At 51.1% G+C, this 24,882-nt stretch overlaps 5 protein-coding genes across 5 annotated transcripts; 2 read left to right on the top strand and 3 right to left on the bottom strand.

Annotated features, from left to right (window-relative positions):
* Positions 1 to 632: 632 nt before the first annotated feature.
* A1O9_08262 (uncharacterized protein) lies at positions 633 to 3,382 on the bottom strand (the record flags this gene model as incomplete). The annotated part of the gene is made up of 3 exons (XM_013402648.1): positions 633 to 1,293; positions 1,403 to 2,225; positions 2,326 to 3,382. 3 exons carry the CDS (start codon positions 3,380 to 3,382, stop codon positions 633 to 635), a joined length of 2,541 nt encoding a protein of 846 aa, XP_013258102.1.
* Positions 3,383 to 4,655: 1,273 nt separating this feature from the next.
* A1O9_08263 (alcohol dehydrogenase) lies at positions 4,656 to 5,804 on the bottom strand (the record flags this gene model as incomplete). The annotated part of the gene is made up of 4 exons (XM_013402649.1): positions 4,656 to 4,859; positions 4,925 to 5,013; positions 5,072 to 5,560; positions 5,627 to 5,804. 4 exons carry the CDS (start codon positions 5,802 to 5,804, stop codon positions 4,656 to 4,658), a joined length of 960 nt encoding a protein of 319 aa, XP_013258103.1.
* A 1,900-nt stretch (positions 5,805 to 7,704) lies between these two features.
* On the bottom strand, positions 7,705 to 9,452 carry A1O9_08264 (importin subunit alpha-1; the record flags this gene model as incomplete). Its single annotated transcript, XM_013402650.1, has 3 exons — positions 7,705 to 8,619; positions 8,669 to 9,178; positions 9,225 to 9,452. 3 exons carry the CDS (start codon positions 9,450 to 9,452, stop codon positions 7,705 to 7,707), a joined length of 1,653 nt encoding a protein of 550 aa, XP_013258104.1.
* A 459-nt stretch (positions 9,453 to 9,911) lies between these two features.
* On the top strand, positions 9,912 to 11,870 carry A1O9_08265 (uncharacterized protein; the record flags this gene model as incomplete). The annotated part of the gene is made up of 1 exon (XM_013402651.1): positions 9,912 to 11,870. The coding sequence occupies one exon, from the start codon at positions 9,912 to 9,914 to the stop codon at positions 11,868 to 11,870; it is 1,959 nt and encodes a 652-aa protein (XP_013258105.1).
* Positions 11,871 to 20,488: 8,618 nt separating this feature from the next.
* On the top strand, positions 20,489 to 23,449 carry A1O9_08266 (uncharacterized protein; the record flags this gene model as incomplete). The annotated part of the gene is made up of 1 exon (XM_013402652.1): positions 20,489 to 23,449. The coding sequence occupies one exon, from the start codon at positions 20,489 to 20,491 to the stop codon at positions 23,447 to 23,449; it is 2,961 nt and encodes a 986-aa protein (XP_013258106.1).
* Between the last annotated feature and the right edge of the window lie 1,433 nt (positions 23,450 to 24,882).

Consider the following 24,882-nt stretch of genomic DNA (forward strand, 5'->3'; position numbering starts at 1 on the left):
GGACCACTTGCTGAACAGAAGTGTCCGGCCAACCGTCTTATGGCTGGAGCCGACTCTCCCACATGGCATCCACTTTGGCCCGTCATTGGATCCTATGGGAGTCGAGGACCCTGATCCCCTTCTCCTAGCCTGTTCAGCGCATCTGAATGACCTTTTTAAGCTTCCCAATTGCGAGCCCGCACTGCGCTTGCTGGACGTCCAGTGGGCCTTTGAGCTGAGTGGTATTCGGCACGACCGCGCAGATTGTACTTACAAACACTCGGTACTACTCACGAAAGTCCTCCGTAGAGTCCACATTACGCAGCAGCGACGCGCAACCCATCCTCGCGGAGTAGTAGTAGTAGTAGTAGTAGTAAATTAATCTCATGATCCTGGTCATCAAAGAATTGCGCTGTCTGATAACCACTGTTCTCGTACCCCTTGAGAAGGAAGAATAGAAGTAATGCAATCATCAAGTGCTTCCAAATGGGTTCATGTTCGGTGCCAATTAATTGAGGAGCACTCTCGTGGTGACACACTCTAGAAGTTCTGGGAGTTCTGGAAATTCGGCCCGGGTTAAAAACAACACTCTTGTAACTCGTACCTAGGTGGTGGCACAACAATCATCCTCAGCATCCTTGTCGCTGTCCGTTTCATCGTTCTGTTCGACCCTGCCCTTGAGCCTGATCGTCTTCCGGCACTTTGGTGTACTCGGGCTGGGGCAGGTAATCCTTTCCATCCCTTTTGGCTGTTGACTGTACCTCATTCGCCTGTGTCACGCCATCTGGTTTCTCAGTGCCAGTCAGGGGCTCCTTATTCAGGAGTGAATCGATCGCATCACCGGTGCCCCTATGGTATCGCAAATCACTAGGTTTGCTACCAACTCGCGCAATCCATTCATTGCTTGGTGCGCGTCTGTCGCATTCCCCTGGATATTGCATTGCCCCGAGCAGTCGCCCTGAAGACAAGTGGAAGAGATAATGTCGGACACGCGCAGGCACACCTCTCCCTGAGACGAATGACGCAACCGCGGCAATGACGACCGCCCCGAAAAGAAAGAGCGAAACAAATGCTGGAATTGCAAATGGCCAGTGATACCGAATACGTCGGTTGTACACGGTGATGGGGACAGTCGTCTTCTCATCACCACCGCTGTTCGATTCATCGCGTTTTTGCAGATTCGAAGGAAGCGCCTTGCCCGATGCCCAACTCCTGGTACCGATAAGCATGTTTGCTGCTAGGTCTGTCCAGATGAGGTTGGGGATCTTGTTGATCGAACCATCGTTGACTGAGAGATCTCGCCATCTAGCATACCTACAGTTCGTTATACAGTTAGTTGCATTGATCAAGAGGGCAAAGCAAGGAGCAACCCATTTCAGAACGTGGTCAGTCACACCCAAGGGAAACACGCTCAAACACTTACATCGCCATGTTGGATGAGCCGGTATAGTCAGGCAAACCACTACTGGAATAGGGGTTGCCATAGACGCCAGCTAGCAGATTTGTTATGCCATCGCCTGCTGGTAAGTTACTTGAACCAGGAATACCTGTCGAGAAGAAGCCTCCATTTCCTGGCAGGTAAAGATGAGGGGCGCGAATCGTGGACAGGTTAGCTGATTTTTCCATATCCCGCGAAATGAGACCCCAGAGCTGACTTATTTCGCTCAGGTTCCATCCAGGCGGACTTTCTACACCCCAGAGAGGCATCGATTGATTGTCAGGGTAAATCTTCTCGTTCACACTGACAACCGAAAGAGCCCTGAGTGTGTTGCCAGACATTTCCGTCACGTTGTACCTGAAGACAGTCTCCTTGATGCTAGCCTTGGATGTGCTAGCACAGCTATACACTGGCTGTGTCCACCATGACTCTGGCTCAAATACCAAGCTTTTGGAGCCGTCCTTTCGTTGCGCTGCGCCAAATATCAGGCCGCACTCTACATGAATGTTGCTAATATTAGCTTTGTCAGTACCCCCCGCTCCCGAGCATATCGTTGATATATCCGTGTAGTTCTGGAAGGATAGGCCGAACGGGTTCGAGTAATTCAGCCGGGGATTTTCTGCAATGCTTGTGTTGGACAAAAAGCCATCAGGATTCAAGAGCGAGGTGAACATATTTTCCATAAATATCCCTCCCACCTTGGCTCCTGTCGTCTGGTCGTCAGTAACTGGAAATTTGTCCCCGATCTTGGAATTCAAGTAAGCGAAAGCGTCAGGAGCGGGTCGAGTTATATTCATAACAAGCATGGCTGTTTTGGTGAGATAAACATGGTTAGTTTTGTGACTCGAATACTTTGAGAAGGCATGGGGTTGGATTGGATATGGGAAATCGTAGGGAAGAAGACTCACTATATGCATTTGTCATCCAGGCCGCTTTATAAGCCCTGTTACGAAGATTCGGTTCGCGTTGGGCATTCCATACATCGACAACAGGCCAATGCTGAACCAAGTTGGCGAAACCCCCGTCATCAACCAACGATATATTCTCTAAATTGAAGCTTGAAATGCCCGTGTAAGGGATTTTGAACTCAACCGAAATATTGGTGTTCACACAAGCTGTTTCAGGCTCAACCCAGAGCAGGTCCTCTGTCCACTCAGCGCCAAACTTCATCCCCAGCGGCACGGTATGGTTCCGGAAAGCGATTCCTCCAGTCTGGGTGTCCACCACAAGGCCCTCGACCGGCTCGATGGCGTCATTCAAAATGATACTGGTAAGAAATCGGAAGGATTCAACGACATATTTCTGGTTGTTCAGGATTCCACTCTGGTTTTGAAATGAATACTGTCTCGATTGAATGTCAAAGAAGCTTGATACACTCTGTGGTTGCTCAGCTAGACCGCTCTGGTAGATCTCGGCTAGAGCTCGTGGTACTCGTATGTCGTAGTCGTCGTTGGTGATATTCGCTTCATAATAAGTCTCGTTGCTAAAGAACGTGATCTCCACGGTAGTCCCTGGACACTGCATTGGGAGACGCGAACCACAAACTCGTGTATAACCTATGCTGTTGGAGGCACGTTCAGGTGTCCCATATCCCATAGGGCCAGAGTCCTGCATATACGCAAACTCGATGTTCTGTTCCTGTCTGGATGGTACAATATCGTCATAAAGTCCCAACGGGGTCACAACAGCTGCTATGGTTACAAGACCCAGAGCCAGTGGTCTCAACCATGTCAGGAGTCTGACTCGCCGATCAACCCCTCTGCTTGCGGTGGACTCGGCGCGCAGAAACAATGGCCACAGCGAACTTAACAGACTTCGCTCCACCACTGACCACGTTACTGTGGTGTGTTCGTCCTTGAGGAGCCCGACCAACACAACAATCAGGGCATTCGGGATCACAAACTGGAGAAGGAAAATCGCGGCAGCTATAATACCGGAGACGTATCCGACGGTCAACGATATCATTTTTGGATCGTGTGCTGGGGTTGAACGCAAGTGGTCGGTCGATCTGCCGGTGCACCTAATCAAAAGTTAACAACACTCACAAGAATGCGGCATCAAATATGCGACATCTCTTTCAGGTGGGCGTGGAGTTGAACATCGAGAGAAGAGAACCACATAGATAGAGAGACCTGGGACTCTATGAATGCGTTAAGTAGCAGATAATATTGGGCCCATTCGAGCAGCCGCTCTGGAAGAGCATATTGGCCGTTGACCAGGCTAGTCACCAGAGCCGCCTTGATTCGCTTTAGATGGAACAGGGGGAGTCATTGATGCCCTATTTGCCAACATCGGCAAGACTGGGATCCCATGGTGATTTGGGTCGAGCGTTTTCTTGCTCCAGTGGTATGATTCGATAAGCAATATCAAAAGTCGGGATCAGCATGCTTGTCAAAGCGTGAATCTAGGGGCTAGACAACGGCCAAGGTGGATCAGGCTCGGTATGGGGCAGAGATCGAGAGCTAGATATCAATGAACGTGGTGCATAGTGCCAGGTTAGAGCCACACGAATATCACGAGTTGGACAAGCCCAAGATTGGCAGGGTTTGAGTAACCTATTCGCGGAAGTGCCGTTGATGAAGAGTTGCACTGTGCTCGAACCTACTGCCTTGTATGGAGTAGTGACCGGCTGCTGCTCTGTACGGAGTACTCGTACACAAGGGTAGAATGCACACAAGGGGAGAGGTCAAGAAATTGATAGGGAGCAACGCCGTTTGCTTTTGGCTGCGGAATGAACAATGGCACTTTTGCCAATTCGACCAGCCAAAAACATATGAAACCGCCAAGATAGATATGGCCAATAACAGCGCTCATAACAAGGACGAATTCTCCTAGCACACCGAGAATACGAGAGAGGAAATACGAACAACCATCAGAACCCTGTCGGGGGGCTCAACTCTGTTGGTTCTACCGGATACTGTATCCTACCTGCAATTGACTATTGTCCGAGAGAGTCATGAGTTGACAGCGATCGTTCTATTGACACAAATAACCTCGCTCTTTGAGATGAAGCTCGGCAGAAGCACAGGGCTTACTGTACATGCTTGTCTCAGATCAGGCTTGGGCCGTCAAGGCGAGGCTGACGAGTTCTCGCACTGTGGATAGAAACGCTCGCGATCTCAAGCCATTATTGGACAGGAGCAAGATGTGGTACAATTAGGCTTCTGAGTCGTTCATTCTTTTACGAAGCATGTAACAAGTGCTTGGTACGGAGTACCTCACACCCACTATTTTCATCTCACAACGGCCCATTGGGATGGATCAACACCTTGGTATATCCCTCGATTCTCTTGTCGAACTTGTCGTACGCCACCTCTGCTTCTTCGATACCAATCTCATGGCTCACAACAAAAGAGGGTTTCGCCTTCCCAGCAATGATCAGATCTCGGAGATATCTGTTGTACTGCTTGACATTGCATTGGCCGGTGGCAAGCGAAAGCCCCTGAGGAGGTAAAGTCAGCCTGAGACATTTTGACGGCCCAATGCCCATTGGGGTTCATTCATTACCTTCTCAAACAATTTGCCAAAACTCAAACTGATGCGGCCCTTTGCGCTGTTCGCGTCTGGCGCACCTGGATCGGTGGGGACATAGAGACCTAGCGATAGTTAAAAACATGGACTGATCAGTCATGTCTTTAACAAGGGGACACTGACCTGGAATGCCCAACCCACCACAAGCTCTTGTGGCTTGAATCATGTTCTCAAGAACAATGTTTGGCTGCTCGGTCTTTCCTCCAGTGTCGACAGCCTGGTAGCCAACAGCATCGACGGCTCTGTCGAGCATCCCGCCGTTGTGGTCCAGGATCTGTTTAACAGCATCTCCCTTGCTGAAATCGATTGGGATACACCCAATCTTTTCGGCTGCAGCCAGTCTCTCGGGGACTCTGTCAACCACATAGACCTTGCTGGCACCTCTGAGTGTCGCCGAGTACGCGGCCATCAGCCCGACTGGTCCCGCGCCCCAAACGCCGATAGACTCGCCGGGCTGGAACCCGCTTAAAGAAACACCATGCCATCCCGTGGGGAAAATGTCTGCCAGAAGAATGAAGTCCGATTCATGCTCCTTTCCTGGTGGAAGCTTCAGAGCATTGAAATCTGCGAAGGGGATGCGAATATATTGTGCTTGTCCACCTCGGTATGGACCTGAGAGAAGGAAAAGGTTAGTTCACTCTGTTGAATTTCAGAACAAGACTCGGGACATAGACAAACCCATGGCCACATATCCGTATGCACCGCCAGCAAAGCCTGGATTCACCCCCGTGCAGAAGGCCGTTTTGCCCACTTCACAATTGCGGCAACGCCCATCAGCGACATTGAATGGCATGACAACACGGTCGCCTTTTTGCAACAGGCTGACACCAGTTCCCACTTCGTCAACTATGCCCATGTTCTCGTGACCTAAACAACGGTGAGTCCCTCATGCCGTACTGTATGGTGGTGTCTGAAAGTCAACATACCAAATGTGATACCGGCTTGTGCACCAGTACGGCCTTCATACTAAACATCAAAGTCAACTCTCTTTCCATATGCCATATTTTCCCTGTCCGGAGTGAATAGAACGTACCATATGCAGATCCGAGCCACAAATTGCTGTTCCGATTGCACCACGTTAGAACCCACATCCACAAAAAAAGGGACAACACAATGATTTTCCTCCCTCGTCTCCGATCTATCTACTCTTCGAACGACTTATGGACCAGATCACAGAAGTCCTCACCTGAGGTTGTAACCTTGACGATAACATCGTCAGGATGCTCGAGCTGTGGCTTCGGCACGTCTTCAACCTTGACCTTGAACGCCCCCTGGTAATTCACCGCCCTCATAGTATCGGTGGACGACATCTTTTGAATCTCTGGGTCTTTCCAGAATCCGCTCGTATCTCAAATCGCTATATATTTCCCTAGTTGAAACCTGGCTTGATCCCCGATTGTCTTCTCTCTTCTTTGGACAGGTCAACGTAAAGGATGTTGGGCAAAGGAAGTACTTGCAGGCAAGTGTTGTTATATTCAGAGGCTATATAGCAAGGGAGACAATTCTCAAAAACGATGATCTCAAAGCCAGGTAGGTTAGAGGCGGACGCAAAGTGATCCTTTACCTCAATCACACCACCATAACACTCTGGTATATATAGGTAGGTAGATACCCTAGACTGCGGAGTACCTTACTCATTCTCATTCTCACGGCACTTACAAGAACCGTACTTGTCCAAACCAGTGCGTGTTTTGCTTGGATATTCATGTAAAAAGCGGAGTAACCAGTGAGCTGTTTGCGTTTCTCCTCTTGCTCCAGCTCCAGGACGTTGCGTAGGAATCGGTTCAAAGACAGCTAAGCCACTATCCGCCTCCTCACCCGGCTTTTGCGGGGTACAGTTACGACAATTTGTCAAATCCTTGGGAATACTGGATGCCGTTGCAGAATCGAGAACAAACACGAGGGGTCGCGCCTCCACTTGGATGCACGCCGATGCGTCAAGGACTCAGCATCATTGTAGACGAGGGTTGGCGATCACTCATGTCGTCATCTAACTGGTCAGAGCACCTTTGGAGAAGCTCATCAATTTTGCAGAACATCTACTCCTCGTACCTAAAGTACCTCCACGCATCCATCCATCTTGACGTAGCCCGCCGCCCCGGCCAACGGTCGGTGGTCTGCACGGTTCTGAGGGGCCTAGGGCTGCCCATTTATTGCTATATCGGGTATCTGAGACCGAAGTCATGCCATTAACTCGGGCTATGAACCGCGAGGTACAGAAAAGAAGGCTGATTGATTCTTTTGGATTGGTTCTAGAAAGGTGTTCGACGTACATGGGCAGAGCTTCAGTTTGCTAAACGAAGTCTGTTGCATTATCCTGCTTGATCTCATAATTCCACCCTAATCTCCTCTCCTCCATGAGAGCATTGCCGGGGCTTGACACCTCCAAGATTCTGCCGAAACAACGCCTTTATCGCATGCTGGGTCAGGTGATGTGCGGGGGTATGTCGAATGTGTCGAGGGGTATACATGATGGTGCATCTGTTCTGATCGTGGGGGATTTTCAAATCGTGCTGAGCTTGCTGGGCGCGTGAAATTCGTGCTGGGTTCGGAATGATGGGGCTGAGGGGTATGGGATTGGCGCACTCATACAATTTCAGCAAAACGCGGCGCCGGGATTCGCTGTCCAGGATATGCTCAACTCTTTGACTTGATCGGTTGGCACACAATTCATCTGGTTACAGCGGCGTGAACTGCTCATTCCCACGAAGTCTTCCAAACTATCGTGGCGAAATCATATCTCGGACTCGAGGCAATCACATGTCCATAGTATCGTTGCCGTTTGCAAAGTTGAATTGGCCCTGAGGTTGGTTGGAGCCAAGAGTGAAACCGGTAGCATTGGCCTGTGGGGCGAGTTCTTCGATGTCTGCACCGGCATCCTCTTCATCTGAGAAATATCGCTCGATGATATTGTATGCTTTCATGTAGATTTCTTCGTTTGCATTGTTTTGGCAATCATGAATCTTTTCCATACCTCCTGCCTCTTCAATGAATAGGGCATAACGGTTGACTTGACCCTCGGTGGAGCGGTTGTCTGCCGCCTCCTTGTCCATTTCTCCGACCTTCAGAATATTCTCCAGACCATCTAGTGCAACCTGGATGATCTTATTATCAGGGCAGGCAAGAAGATCACAGAGAGGCTTAATACAGCCTTGGGAGACCAAGTATCTGATTTGATCAGGCTTTTGAAGACCGCCAGATGTAGCATTTGAGATGGCCCAACAGGCTTCTTTACGGGTCTTGAAGTCCCCATTTGACAAAAGATGGATCAACGGAGGGATAATGTTAGCATCAACGACGGCTTGGATTTGTGTGGAGTTGCCTGCAGTGATGTTGGAAATGGTCCAGCATGCTTCCTTGCGGATCCCATCTTTCTGTGAGCTGAGAAGAGACAACAAGGCAGTCAAAGCACCGCAGTTAATGATGACTTGAGTCTGTACGTCATCTCCAGTGACAATGTTACCAACAGACCGGAGAGCTGGAGTTTGGACGGATGTGGAAGCATGCATGAGTAACTCCACCAGACGACGAGGAATGCCAGCTTCGATAACTGCTTGTATCTTGTCGTTTGCTCCATCAGAAAGGTAGGAGATGGCCCAGCAGGCGTCAATCAAGACCTCATCGTCCAACATGTAGACAAGCTTCGCCAAAACAGGGAGGGCAGGTTGAATCTAGTTATCGTTAGCACGAGGTTTTGAGGCACAATTGTGGGAAGCTCACAGTATTCCAGTCGGGCTGGGGAGTTTTTCCACGACAAAAGTTGCTCAGTGTCCAAGTGGCATTTCGTAGCATGCTCAACTTCCGGCCATCAGCAATTAGATTTAGGAGAGGCTTAAGCGCCCCCTGGCTGAGGACATAGTCTCGGCAAGCGGGGCTGTCACCAGCAATATTACCCAAGGCCCACACAGCTTGTTCACGGACGTCTGGCTCATGGCTACTGAGAAGTTCAACGAAGATCGGGACAGCACCTGCTTCAATGACGACTTGAGTCTGCTGTGCTGAACCGGAGGCAATGTTGGTAAGAGCCCAGGCTGCCTCAAATTGTACTAGAGTGTGAGGGGAGCGCAGGAACTCGACGAATCGACTGACAACACCAGTCTCGATGACTTTCTCGATGGGAGGATTGCGTTCTTTGGATAACAGTTTCCTGAACTTAGTGGTGGCTTGAATCTGAGCATCGATCTGATCGGAGAAGACTCCTTTGACCATTTCTGGCAACTCTGTGCTTAACTAGACACGCGTTAGCATAATCAGGCATCTTCGTTCTATAACTCACTTCGCTCTCAATTGTTCCAGCCTCATCATCGCTATCAGCTTCGCCACCGATGCCGATTTCTCCATTGCCTCGCTGAACACCTCTTCGCTTGGCGAGATTTTCCTCTCTCTTTTGTCGTCGAATCTCTACTTGCTGTTCCTCACGTCGACGACGCAGCTCATCGGGTTTGAAACTGTTCTTTGCCTTGAACTGGGTGCGGCGATGTTCGGGGATGTATCGTTCAGCCATGGTGTCGGCTTCGGGGACAACCAAATCGTAGTTGATGATAAGTAGGGAGTATCGCTCTGGTCCCAAAGAAGGATTCAGAGAGAGTCAAGGAAGAAGTAAGATACCGCTCGTAAAGACGTAGACGACCAGCGAGGGGCAGTTGCGCAAGTGATGAAGGCAGGGCGATCAAGAAGGTGGACGTGCAGTGCAGCTGGATGGTTTCATTTTCTGGCATGCCGCCTCTTGGCACCGGCCAAAATCACGTGATCGCGCGGCTGCTTCGGTCAGAAGTTCAGGACGCGTGCCGCGTTCACTTGTAACCTGCAAGTGCTCAACAGATGTGGGAGGCACCACCTAAAATCACTGACAGAGACGGCCTATCAACACCGTAAACGCTGTCCACAGATCATTAGTTCCATTAACTCCTGCGAGTGCTCACTCTCTGGCTTGAGCCCAAGGTGACCCGATGCTGGCAAAGCCATGTCAGCCTCGTCACCACGCTCCGAAAAGGGGACGATCACTCCACCAAACTACGTTGATCTTAGCACTGCTGAAAGGGACTCCGGCAGACAACAAAGCGTGATTGGAGTTTGTATTGATTTTCTTCCAGCTACGAAGACTAGAGGCACGGACTACACTATTAAGTTCACATTACATGATCCCACATGGAACGGCGCTGGAGGCATGGAGTTTCGATTCTTCCACAAAAAGGAGGCATGCCTACCTCGAATTGAAAATCAAGGAGATGTAGTTATTCTGCGCAATGTTAAGACAATGGACTGGAACGGCCGCGTTGGCTTGTCAGGCTATAACACCGAGTGGATTGTCTTGCCTAAAGATGCGATGAGCGGTACACTTGACGACCTGAAAGCGGCAGCCAGGTGCTTGCAGCAAAGCAGCGCAAATGACCCGAAGTCTAGCCTCAGTACAAAAGAGCTGCAGTACGCAAGCTACATCTCGGGAGAAGAAGATCCAACCCGATGGCGCACTTCATGCAGCGTTGTGACAGGCAATAACATGGGAAATAGCGGAGCTGAGGCCACTCCTCGCAAACGAAAGTTTACTGAGATCAAAGACATACAGGTGCCCTTTGGGAAGCAAGGTATTTTCGTCGAACTCTTGGGAGAAGTAATCAGGATATTCTCGAAGGGGGATAGGACCGAGCTCTACATAACAGACTACACCTCACACCCTCAGCTTTACAACTATACATATGGTTGTGATGAAGATGGACAAGACGGTGACGAGTTCGGCTACATCGAGCATAAAGTCAAGTCTTGGCCAGGACCATGGGGTACCATGACGATGAACGTCACTCTATGGGACGCTAATCACTATTATGCTGTTGACAATGTCAGAGTAGGAGGCTTGGTATACTTACGCAATGTCCACATTAGTTTAGACAGTGATGGAAAGAAATTGGAAGGTAAATGCCATGGTGAAAAAGATCACCCTACCAGAGTCAATGTCAAGCGCTGGAAAGCAAACAGCGAGGATCAACTGATGAAGGACCTCCTTAGCCGAAAACAAACATACGAAGCAAAGCACCCCAAAAAAAGACTAGGAGCAGACGATGAAGAGCACCCTCCACAGGAAGATAGCGCCCCCAAAAGCAAGAAAGCCAGAGCCAGAGACCGCAAGAAGAAAAAGCACCGCGAGTCTAAGCCGGACCCTGACCAAGAAACCATCAAGACCAGCCTCGAAGGAAGGATGCCGCTGCGTACATTGAACGAAAACGTCCGATGTCAAAACCACGAAGACGTGCGCTACAAAACGATTGCAGACATCCTCGATCCCACAACCTTGCAAAGAACGACACCTACCGGAAACGGCTTTTGCGTCCCGTTCCAGAATTGCAAGTACAAGTCAAAGGTCCGGGTGGTTGATTTCTTCCCCGACAATGTGGAGGATTTTGCCGTGCCGCGAGAAGAGCCTGAGTCAGAGAATAATGATCCATCAGAGCTCGATGGCAGTGACAGCGATGCAGAATCGAAGAAAAAATGGGTATGGCGCTTCTTCCTGCTCGTTGAGGATGCGCAACATGCACCAAAGGCCAGCAACCGCGGTGACATAGCACCTGTGCAAATGCAACTACTAGTCGCGGATACCGACGGCGAGTTCCTCCTCGATCAAATAGCCTATGACATGCGAGATCCCCAGAACAAGACAGAATTGGTACGCACCAAAGAGCGACTCTTTCACCTATGGGGAGATCTCCAGGAATGGAAAGAGGAAACCAGGACGACGGCTGCCTCGGCAGATGTGGAAATGCGAGATGAGACAACGAGGACGCCACCGCCGCCTCCCAAGGCGAGGCCGTTTGAGTGCCTGATCAAAGAATACGGCGCGACGGTCCCTTCACATCTCAGAGCATCGAGCGGAAATGAGCGTACTGAATACGAGAGGATGTTCAGGATGTTTGGAGTGAGGACTGGATGAATTGATGGAATCATTTCATCTTTACGAGGCTGACGGAGAAAAAAAGATAATCTCTCTACAATCACGCGTACATGTGTGTCAATCTCCAGTGTGAATCACGCAGCCAAGTGCATATATATATCATGGATCGATGCATAAACGGTTGCATGGAACTCGCCCGGCAAGTACAGATACGTTGTAGATCGATTCATGAGCGCTGCGCTGCGCTGTTCTGTTCTATGAATCGAGCTGGCCATCAATGTGTTAACCCAACAAATGGCTGCACTTTTTCACCATCCCACGGTAGGCCTCTGAGCCCGTTTACACAGGGTGGACAAGTCAGCGCGGGCCAAGTAGTGGAGGAAAGCCGTCGTACGTGATTGTGCTAAGTTGGAGCCCAAGGTCAAGGTCAAGGTCAAGGTCAAGGATCATATGAAGTCGCCATTGTGGCCGCTGCCGTCAGACGAAGTGGATGCTGGCTGCAAGTCCGAACACGCCGCTGTGCATCCTACTGCTTGCTGCATGACTATCTCGGCTTCAGCCCCGATACTCCTGCTCCTGATCCAGCCTGATCCAGCACGGCACTAGGAGCGAATTTGGATGTGGAAGGTCGTTTGTTTGAATAATGTATTGGGCATGACCCGTTGTTGAGACTTGGTCTCAACATCTTCTCCCATCGGCAGAGCGCAGTGCTCTGGGACAACGGAGCATTTTGATCCTTGCATGCGAGGCACATATGTTATGCGTCAGGCGCAGCATGTGAAACTCATTGCCATCTGCTAGCGCTGAGATAGGCGGTGCAATCTCAAACCGGATACTGATGGTAGCGAGTTTGGATATGGTTGTAAGATAGTCACGACCCATTCGCACAGCGCCGGAAGTGGACCAGTGAATCCTGCACTGATTACATGAGTCTGCGCAGCTACCCGCAAACATAAGATTTGATATGGTATCTGTCTCTGTCAACAGTGGTTGTATGTGGGCTCCTTTTGAGGCGAGAAAGTAACATCCCGTATTCATATATGCCACAGAGAGCCACAAGACTCCCAACATATGCACTCCGAGATTTGGTGAGTGAAGTGACTGAACTATTTACCAGAAGAGACCTGGACGGGCTCACTCCGCGCCAAAGCTGGGAACTCCTGGCATTGAGATTCAATTTTGGGAGTGGATCGGTGGACCTCGGTGCATGCATGAAGCGAAGTGGGTGGAGATCGAGTGCGAGGATGGCAGGATAGTTCAGGGGAGCTTCGATGAATCGCTCTATGCAAGGCCGACTTGTGATCAGTTGAGATAGTAGGAGGCTAGCTGTAGTTAAACACTACTCCTCATTTCCGGCAGCGCCGGGCACCAGGCGAGCAATGGATATTTTCCGCAACGAGCTCATTGCGAGGAGCTGCATTGAATCTGATAGCGAGTCTTGTCATCTCAAGGACAAGCCTTGGAGTCTGTGATACCCAGCAGAAACCCACACGCCCAGCCCAGGACTGCCTGGGCATTGGGAGATGCAGCATTCACCCTATTCGGGTAGTCTGGGCTTCCAAGCGAGGCCAATGGAACAAAGGCTGGTCGACTCAGCGTGCACGATGCCTGGCAAGCCCAAGAGGCAAAGCCCAGTGGAGCCCATTATGGCTATTCGGCACCTAGGTTGTTACCTCGCCGAGGGTATGGAGTACCTCGTCCAAGGTGCTTTGGAATTGTCTCAAGATTATTAGTAGAGACACCAATGGTGGTTGCAAGGACGGCCGGTGTTCGGCCGGAATACGTTGGGCCATCCAAGCATGAAAACGATGGTGAAATGAGTCTCCAGCCTTATACATATGATATGCAACAGATTCTCATCTTGTGGATCGCAAAGAACAAAATAGGGTTTCGGCATACCGGTCCTTACGCGCCGGCTTTACCTGAACACGTATGCAATGGGGCCATGGTTCAACTGCCATCATGCTATATTCCGGGTGAATGAGACGTCTTAGTGTGGTGTGGACGGAGTACGAATTAGATAGAGACGTGCTGACCTACCAACGGAATGTGGAACACTTAGATCCGAAGTCACTGCGGGAAGTCCACCAGCCGGCCAGCTGCCCCTCTGTTACGATCCTAGTCAGCAGGTGCGAAACCCTTACGCAGCAGCAGAGGCGGTACGGAGTGGTTGTGTCGTCAGGTGCGCATTCACATCTGGTATAACGAGTACGAGTACCCTTCTGCATTTCCCCCGAGGTGCAGATCAACCGCGGATCCGCAGATGTTGATTTATTGCGCCCGTCTAGCCATACAGCCCAGTAGGCAGGGCCTAGAGCAGATCGCAGTGGTCGCATTATGGTTGATCGATAAGAAAACGATGTGCCAACGATGACAGCTTGGTGGAGGAATGAGCGACGAGATCGACCGAGATGTCCGGGGTACCCGTGGCCAGGGCCAGTGACATTACTACATGCAAACAGGTGTTCAGCTCAGGTGCTACCACGTACCACTACTGTAAGGACATACGTCAAGTCGGCTTTCTGCTTCTCATTTGCGAGGGATTTACGAGTATCTCAGACTCGGTACGAGGCCTCGTTGTGGGAGAGGGTCGGGTTGCGGCATTGTTTCTAGAACACCGGTCGTCTCATCCCATTTCTGAAGCCAACGTCATCATCGTGTCTCAAAGCGCATCTGCTAGCTGCTCTGGTGGAAAACACGGCACGTCATGGCACGGGTGCTTCGTGATTGGCAAGATGGCGATCCAGAGCCTAACGCCGCAAGCCTGGTCCCTGGAAGCTGTGGTGATAACTCGCCGGCCTACGCCCCAACAGCCAGGCTTCATCGAGACCTTACTGAAGGGACCTGCTCTTGAAGTACGAGTAGTCTCAGTGTGGCAGACAGTTGTAAGCCAGCTACGAAATGATTACAGAAAAGGATGTGCTAGTCAAGGGGCCTTTTCTCGATGCCACATTCGCAACACCCCGGAGCGTTAGTGTCCATGGTTAAACTTCCCGTCTTCGTGGGCCAGACCTGGCGTTCTGGATGTACGAGTAGCAAAAGCCTCCGAACAGGAATTAGTCCTGGATACATCGTTGTTGGAGTGTGGATGAAGTACGGAGTACCGAGAACGGCAAGACGGCCCAAGAACTGTTCCTAGCGCCTCGTGGGACAGGCTTGTGAACCAAATGACCCAGGTGCTTTGAAACCTGACAATGCCTCATCTGCATGCCTGATTCGTCAATCTCGACCTATCAAGGCCATCATAGCCGGTCATTGCCATCGCAGGGACAAGCCAGAGGTTGTCTTTTAAGTGTGGCTTTGTCGTCCGCCAGGCTAGGGCGACTGGGACGCGTCCTTCAGATCGTATTCAACTTTTCTGGTGAAATACGTGTGCTGAGGAACTTTTTGTTTGTTGTGCCGTTCTCTCTTATCCACCGGGGGGCCAAAAGCTTCCATGTAATAGAACGTACAGCAGAGTTGACGGACGCCTAGCCGCTCATTCTCCTTGGGCTGAGCATTGATCACGGCAGCTGGACGAGGTCACGAGGCTGAAACCCTTTGTGCCTCGCCAGCTGCCACGAGATGGTCTGACTGACAGCTTGAGCATACATGGCACGGAATCGATACTGCTGCTTTGCAGATATGGAAGAGGAAGAACACCACGGCAATTCTTTAGGCTCCCGCATGATATTGCTGAAATGGCCCTACTGCAGTGAGAAATCCAGCCTCCAGTCCAGGACGCGTTAGATAGAACATGGCAGTGACAGGGATGATTCGAGACTGTGGGGATACCCATCGCAGTTTTGACTTTTTTGGATGCTATGCATCATTGAACCGAGCCGTCTCATGACCACCCCAGATTTTTCTGGTGACCTGGGTTGTACGGATACTTGGTACGCCGAACCGCATCAGCCTTCGTTCTTGGGACCACGTTTCTCTCCAGGGAGATAGTTGACTGTCGATATCCGTGTGCGTCGCATACAAACCTTTTGGACAAGACCTTTCCAATCCGTACCCGAGTTCTAGTGATTCGCTCTTTGCATGGCCTAGTTGTCCCCCCTTGGTAGGTCTGTGGCGAAGCACCTTTGGCTCGAAACACTGCTGACGAGGCATCCGTCCAACATCGTAATTGCATTTAATCCAAAAGATATAAAAAACAGACTCTTAGATGGCAGACGCGTTCCGGAGAGCCCGACGACGTGGTTCCCAAAATCTAATCATTGAGGATCTCAGGGTCACCGCTACATACTGTACATTCACACTTGAGACTTCTTGCGAGAGAGGGAGAAAGTACCATCTCAACTCTGCTCTCGCCCTAGATGATCATGCACACTTCATTTGGCAACCATGAAGGACTTGATTAGGATCCATGCATGGGGCCTAGGGCAGGAAAAGTACACAAATGAGAGTTATAGCTCTAGGATTTGGCGTGCTGATAATATCGCATCCATAAAGTAAGTCGGAAGCCGAGTACAAACTGGAAAGGCGCCATTCTGGGCCAACCATGCCAGCCAACAGGGTTGACGGTGTCGAGCGTTGTCGAGCTTGGACATCATCGATGGGTGCTGGGGTTGGAAGATGTGGACCCTTGGGATGTGAGTGAGAACAGAAATAGGTGGTACGTACCCTTGTATGCTTCAGGCTATTTTCTGGAAAGCTTGCACATTGTCACAATTGTGCGTGTATCGGTAAAGCCATGCTACAAATATTCCCATCCTCCAGAGGGCAAGGATGAGAGTGGGGAGTCCATCGAGGTGGCCTCGCCGACACCGTGTTTCAGAAAATGATGGTCCTAAACCCGGAACGACCAAAGCTCTGGAATTCTGAAGGGGCAGTCCCTTCTACAGCAGCATGAAGGATGCGGCGATAAAAGAGTCGGCTCATACATAATGTAAGTGGCAGAGTCATGCCGTATACGAGAAAGATGGGCTTCGCTTACTATTTTCTACGTACTCGTAGTGAATGCGGGTTTGGGGCGGGCGCACATGGGAAAGAAGAGTGGGCAAGAATCCTCTGTATGGAGTAATAATGATGGCTGATCGCTGGAGGGATTCGCCAGGACGGAGGACCCTCGTACGGGGGCCGGTGTGCAAAGTACCCTGGAGATGAGCTGCAGGAGGGGCTTATTTGACTACAGTTACTTAAGTTAGTTTGTCCTCAGTGAGTTAAGCTACTGTATTAGTGGGTTAGATAGTTGCTCAAGGGCTTCGTTTCGTGTGACTCTAGGGAGTACAAGTCCTCTGGAGTCCTGACTTGGCCTACAGGCTACGAGTTGGTAGGTACCTACCCACAGTACGCAGTTCCACACCCTGAGGAACTTGGGAGGCTAGGGGGCCCGGAACCCTGGAGATTGGCCCGAGAGAGCCCCGGGAGTTCTCTGGGCACCACCCCTCTCTAGTGGTCGCTCAAAGGCCGGCCCAAGTTGTGCAGCAGCTTGTATCTCTTGCTCTGAGGTCTACTATGCATTGCCGAATTCTATCTGGCGCAGAAGCCTACCACTCAATGCGCGATGTACACCCAGGGGCCAATGGCGCCTCCAAGCCACCGTGGAGCGTGTTAGGTACGGAGTACGGAGTACTCGTCCAAGTAATTGAAAGTTGCATAGCGCCGTCACCTCAACGAGCTTTACTGTTGCTCTCAATCTATTCTTACGTTTGTGGCGCTTGCCACATGCTCCTCCTGCATTGTCTTATCAACACCAATATTCTGAAATGGATGGCGCTGCGAGAAGAAAAATAGGCCAGAGATGGTGCCGACAATCCGCCATGTTCAGGGAATCAGGGATCTTGGTCCGAATCAAACAATGCAACAGTGCGGATAATGATGAGGTGGGGTGGATGCAGTGACCAGTCAGACCAGGAGAGTGGACGCCAGTGCCTGAGCGGCTCGACGGAGCACCTAACTACCCAGGGAGGTAGGTACGAGTATGCATCCTCTCCTCGAGCTCGGCCTCGAGCTCGGCCTCGAGCGGGTTCTTTTCAGACTCAGAATGCTTGCTGTGGTGCTGATGTGCTGAGCCTGATCGTGAGTGCCGGAAGCATCGCCTGCATGGAAGTACCTCTAGCTAGGAGGAGACAGTTATGAAGGACGCTTAACAGTAGCACTTGACATGGGCATCCAGCGGTCCAGGTATCCGTGGTCCGTACGAGGTACGACGTCCCCCAGACATGCCCTGCCGCCAGCGCCGGACGAGGATAACAGGACCCGCAACTGTCATGTTGTCCATCTGACTCTGTTTATTCAGCGGTAGTACCAAGTGCATGCTCTGTGATGCATATTACCCTCAAGGCGTACAGGTAAGACTCACAACTCACCATCTACCTACCTACCAAAACTAGTACAGGGCATTTAGTAGTGTGTAGCACACGACTGGGGCGGATACCAAGTACCTCGCAACCTTCTGGTTTACTGGTAGTACGGAGTAGTGTGCAGGCTGGCAGGGAAAGTGAGTTTGGAGTGCATCACAGCTAGCTTGCTCTCGCCTCAACATACGAGTAGTTTGAGTCCATTACTAACTTGTACTGTAGGCTCGTCATGGGCTCTGGGGTAAGCTATGGCCTCCCAATATTGCTGGCAACGAACTAGCTCAGCGGGACGAGTCCGCTCTGGGGAGGGCACCAGCACCGCCTGGTCCCTGGCTCTATCCACCTGTCGATCATTGGCCACCACCCATCAGACGTTACAGGGCTCTAATGCAAGATTTACAGGCCCAAGGGCCTGTAAGTGCTGCTCAATTCGGACCCCCCAGGCTGCCCCAGGTTCTTTAACTTTGCCGAGCAAGATAGCATTTTCCTCCCGCCACTTCCTAGTAGCGGCAAACGACTCGTGCAGTCACAGACAGACTGCTGCTGTCTGCTGCTTGCTACTGCTCCTCCCCCTCCCCCTCGAGCAACAACCATTTGCATTTCCACTCTGATTTTATTCCCTTTCCCTTTCCCAGTCGAATCTCACACCACGCAGTTCAGTGGTTTGGAGCGTCTTACAAGTCGCTCATTCCTCTTGACTCTATCTTGAGCAGTTTATTTCCCTCCCCTCCTCCTCCTCCTCCTCCTCCAAGTCTACACCTGGGCATCCGCACTCCATAATTACCTCTCCAAAGTACATGTACTGAGTTCAGGCAAACCCCAAAATCCGTTTCCTGACACCCCCTTCAGTTGTCCCTCGGCCTGGCTACCCATCGTGCCATTGGCATCCATCTGAAGGCGTCGGCGTCCAACCAACAGCGTTCCAGAACGTCTATCTCCTGCCTGAACGGGCATCCTACCAACTCCACTAGTAACTTGCCTGTAACTGTCTCCCACCCTGCAGGTTCAAATTTTGCGCCGCCGCCGCCAACCACCATCCACGCCCACCCACCTACCCACCTGTGACGTCCAGTGTCTCTACTCTGCTTGCCAATCCTCCAGCACTGTATTTCGCTCTCGAGTCTGGTCACTGACGCACTGATATTGCGCTCTGTAAACAGCGTACCTTTTGTGACACCTTCACCTATTCTTGTACATCCTGCGGTCGACGAATACTTCAATTGTTTCTCCCCTTCGCCTTGTATATCAAACCTCACTCCCACTATTGCTCGCCATACTGAGAACTCACAGGAGGCTCCAAGCTCAATTCTGTCCTCATTGACGACCCAGGCTGGCCGTTTATCTTGACAGTTTTCTATTATCTTTGGTCATTAACTTGTTTCATTCCGTTCGGCGCGGCCACCTTTCGAGCATTGCTTTCCCGTTATCCGGCCGAGACGTCACGGCGCTTTTATTTGCTCCCAAGAGTCTTGCCCTCTTGGCCTTGGACAACTTTCATGGCGCTCTGAACCTACAGGGCTACGAGTTTAGGAAGAGATACAATCCTTATAATCCTTGGTTGTGTGCGGATCGAGGTGCAGTGGACTACGTGCAAATTACCGGGCTTGCGAGCGCTCATACCATCTGGAGGCCACGGTTGCACAACTGCTAGAGGTTAAGACAGAGAGATATTCTGTACTATCTGACAGACGTTGCGCTGAGCGAGTGGTGTCCTCGAGCAGCACCCTGGAAGGAGACGGTGGATGTCAATCTTGACCGGGGGCAACATACCGTCATCGGGGATGGTTGCTGTTTCTTCCCCAGACGCCGCATCAAGCCAGGTGATGGATAATGCAGGATCTACGACCGGTAAGTTTGCTTGGGAACATGGGCCCAACCATTTCTAATCCACCTGCAGCCAGTAAGCCAGCTTCTCTTAATGGCTCTACCACCTCCAATGTAGCATCAAATCCCAATTTCCCTCCACCCAAGACAGACAAACCTCGCCCACATGTCTGCACAACCTGTATGAGATCCTTTGCACGGTTGGAGCATCTAAAACGACATGAACGATCCCATACAAAAGAGAAGCCATTTGAGTGTCCCGAATGTACACGCTGCTTTGCCCGCCGAGATCTCCTTCTCCGCCACCAACAGAAGCTCCATTCCACGACTACGCCTGCTTCGCGTCCTCGTGGGGGAAGAAGAGAAAGTGCCGCTGGAGTTGCTGGAGGTAGGGTGCGAAAAAACTCCACCACAAGCACCACTGCATCTATGCGCCCCAGAGCAAACACTCTCAGCCACGTGGACGCAGGAACACTAGGAATGCTTGCCAATTCTCCAGGAAACTACGGGCGTCCTTATATGACTAGCCATAACCACCATAACAGCATGAGTATGCTAACCAACTCGCAAAGCTATCAGTATCGCCTCCACGGCGCAGGCCATCAGGCTCCCATGCTCAACCTCCCAAAGCTGGACACTCAGAGCATTCCCCTTGACCTGTCCAGTGGCTTGCGCACGGCTCCGCCTTTCGGGGGGTTTGGTGCTGAATATGGCATGGGTGCCATGGATTTCGACCATGACCTCGATAATACAATTAATCCACATGCTCTTCACATGACAAATCTCCAAGGAATGGGATTGGAGACTTCCGGATCACCCTTTCAGCAGATGTTTCCAGGAATGATGGTATCTCATGCTGTAGCAGAGGAGGACGCCAATTTTGAATGGATGACCCATGGATTCGAGAACCAGATGTCTTTTGCACATGCGAATGAAAACGCTATCGATGACTCTTCCCCTTCCGCAATGAGCACCAACAGTCCTGCGGGCATGGTCGATACGACGAATGATCACAATCTTGGGGCAATGCATCATCATCACCCTGCTTCAGTTGCGAACATGTGGGCCAACACACTTGCAACCCAAGCACAGGCTGTTAACAGCCCCGTAAACATGGACCTCATGTCTACCTTCAACGAGCTAGTAAATGCTCCAGTGGGAACGGTCTCGCCCAAATCATTACTGGCTCAAGGTGGTGTTCTGGAGATGAACCTGCAAAGCCCACCGGATATGTCAAACATGGATCCAGCGGGCATGCAACCACATCTTCATTTCACTGGCTTTCAACTGCCCCTAAGTCAAGATGGCCCCGCTTCCAGCACCTCGACCGCTTCCATGGAGAGTAGCCTTCATCAGAGCTCCGTGACAACAACAACCTCGTCTGAGCTCGTCAATGACCACATCCGCAGCATTCTGATCACAGGGCTCTCACAGAACGCCGGATTTGGGCAACGCAAGTATTCGCAACCTGCTATAAGCTCTCCGTTATCACCAGTTCCAGCCTCTCGATCGAAAGGGTTTAATGTGAGCACTTTTCCAAGCACGCATGACTTGCAACGGTATGTTGCCGCGTACATTAGATATTTTCACCCACACCTCCCCTTCTTACACATACCGACATTGAATTTCGAATCACCAGATTACACAACCCCGATCAGGCTCGTACCAGGCCAATCCCAGTACGGGCAGTCGATGGTGGCTGGAGGAGGAAGCTGCCTCATTCTCTCGATGGCGGCTATAGGGGCACTTTACGAACATGAGTCGTCTCATTCTAAGGATTTGTTTGAATGTGCTAAACGACTAATCAGTAGCTACCTGGAGGAGAGACGCAAAGCTAACATGACCAAGACTCAATTTGCACCACGCCATTCTTCGGAACGAGAAGACACACCACTATGGCTAGTTCAAGCGATGCTGCTAAATGTGATCTACGGACACAACTGTGGGGACAAGACTGCAGCTGAGCTTGCCAGCAACCACTGCGCCGCGCTGGTCAGCCTAGCTCGTGGTGCAGAGCTCGCCCGACCGGGACAGGGCTACACTGGAACAATGGGCACTGGATTCAATACCAATATGCACCCCAATGGAATGTCGAACAACGGGTGGAATTCGATGGTCAACGAGCCGGATGATTCAGATTGGTTCGAGTGGAAGAATGCGGAGGAGCGCAAAAGGACGTTATACGCGGTCTTCATTCTCTCGAGCATGCTCGTGACTGCTTACAATCATCCCCCTGCTCTAACCAACTCCGAAATTCGACTGAGCTTGCCTTGCAGCGAAGAACTTTGGGCTGCTGATTCTGCACAGACGTGGCGCAACTTTGGAGGCTCGTCACAAGCAACCATGAATTCGATCACGTTTGCAGAGTCACTTACGCATCTGCTGATGTCAGCTCCTCGACAAAGACGTCGGAACAGCACCACATCGATCATGGGGGCAACTGCAGAGAATGAGCTTAGGCCGAGTACGTTCGGCTGCTTGATCCTTGTCAATGCGCTACACAACTATATATGGGAGACACGCCAGCGACACCTGGGACGCCAGTGGACCACAAGCGAGACCGAGCAAATGCACGCCCATATTGAACCAGCACTCCGTGCTTGGCAAGCAGCCTGGGCAAGCAATCCCAGCCACAGCCTTGAGCGCCCAAATCCATTTGGAGCTGGGCCACTTTCGGCTGATTGCATTCCTTTGCTCGACCTGGCATACGTTCGGCTGTTTGTCAATCTTGGGAGATCGAAAGAGGCATTCTGGCAACGCGACTATGACGCAATGGCGGAGGAACTTGCGAAAGGACCGGAAGCCATGCAGAACCAGGACATGCCCGGTGTGAAGATGGAGGCCAGTCCAACCAACAGTGGTACGATGAGCCGTGGTCAAGAAGAGACACCAGCGGCGATGAACGGCATGAATCAAGTTGAGCACGAGCCGCGTGACTCTCGTTCGTCTCGCCGAGAGCGTCATCTCCGGAAAGCGGCCTTTTATGCAACTGACTCTTTGTCTATGTCTGACAAGCTAGGACTTACCTTTGCCGAACAATCCTCTCGAGAGCTTCCAACTCAGTCGGCGATGTGTGCGTTTGATTGCGCTCAAGTGGTGGCAGAGTGGATTGCAACAGTCCAAGAGCGTGTGGGCAAATATCTTGGCATTATTGGTCTGGATGACGTGAGTCTTGTGGAGATTCCAGGCATTCTCCTTCTCGAGGATGAGGACAGGAAACTTATTCAGAAAATCGACGAGGTGCTTTCGAGTGCAGAACAGAAGATCGAAGCACGAGGCGGTCCCGACATGATCGCTGCTCGCCAGGGCGGGCACGGCAGTCGAATCCTTGTACTGACCGCTCATATCCTTGAAAGAGAAGCGGTCTGGCCAGGTAAGAGTGGTTTGGGTGATAGTCGGGTACCGTTTGCTAACGTCGGTGTAGTGTTTAAATTAATGGCCCAATCCCTCGAAACGCAGGCTGGACACATCAAAGAACGAGCCATTGCCTCGGTCTCCAATTCTTAGCAGACCGAATCTGGTCACGAACGATTTTGAAATGGCTGCTCTGATTCATTTCTTTGGCTTCACGGCTCAGCTTCTATCAATACCATTTTTTTCTCTTTCTGGCATGGCACTAATCTCCCCAGAGCCGATACATAGGATTTGCGAGGACATATGCACGCGATATACCCCCGTCTACGATATCTGTAATGAAATCTGCACGAGCAAGATCTATATATGGCGTCAGGTTACGATTCTTTGGAAAAGTTTGGCCTTTTTACGAAATTTTTATGGGAGGGCAGTTTGAACTAAGCTGCTTGTGCTGATTCCAGGGCAGCGGACATGGATTTGAGCGGCTCTACGTGCTATGTAGAGGAGGGCTCTGTTGCTTGAAGGTAATAGAATGCTACGATGACGAAGGATAGGATTGATATTCAATCTGGGGCGGGTTGGCTAAAAGCAGCGGTTCGCAAGCCTTGCCGATTGGCGCCCTAACTACAAAATATGATAATGTTGGGCGATATTCTTTTCGTAGTAAGCTGGCGTTGTTTACGTGCCCGGCCGCTACCTAGGTACAGGGAACACAATGATTTTATTATCACAACAGTCAGAAAGTGAGGTTTGGAGGTGACATCGATTCGACCATGTGCCTGCCCAGCATCTTCCTCCCTGATGGATACGGTGATACTACTGGTGCATGCACATCCACGCGTGGGTGTCAGCCCCCTTGACTCCTACAGGGGACACTGGTACCTTTCTTTTGAGAGCAAAACCAACGACACTCCGCATTCTGGCTTAGCGAGATGCATTTCCCCCTCTTTACTGGTCGTTGGTGGTCTTCGCTGTCGATTGATGACTGTCCGGCACTGGCTAATCAAGGAACACCAGTCTGCTGCCAGTGACAATTTTCTCTAGACTTTGCCGTGGACTAAGGTCCGATTATGAATGCCATGAGAAGCGACGAGGATGACTGCGGGTAGAATGCCCTACTCCGTACAGAGTACCTATTACAAAGTACCTATCGACTATTTACACACGCGATTACCGTTCAACTTGTCAGTCCTGAGTCTGCGTCTTGACTTTTGACTACTGAGTGCTGGGCCGCCTGCAAACTCTGTGCGTGGCAGTCTTTTTGCCAAGACAGCCCGGCGCCCACAACCAGTTAGTGGGAGTCGGTGAGAGGCTCCTCCCAACCTTAGCCGGACATTTCCGACTAGGGGCTCCCTTTAGCCTTGCTAGCCTGCTGCTCTTGCCCCAGTGGCCAACCACTCCTGCTCTCTTCCTTTCACCCACATGCCCGTGACTTCCGCCCGCAGGCTGATGCACGATACTGCACTTCTCAACCTCAACCATCCAGATTCCTGCACAGACCGATAGCAACAAGGATGCGGAAGAAAAAGCAACTCGGCAAGCATTCTTTTCGGCCGCTCTCCTTTTTGACTCGAGACCCTCAATTT

This window comes from Exophiala aquamarina (assembly GCF_000709125.1).
Source record: "Exophiala aquamarina CBS 119918 chromosome Unknown aczIA-supercont1.7, whole genome shotgun sequence".
Classification (NCBI taxonomy): Eukaryota; Fungi; Ascomycota; class Eurotiomycetes; order Chaetothyriales; family Herpotrichiellaceae; genus Exophiala; species Exophiala aquamarina.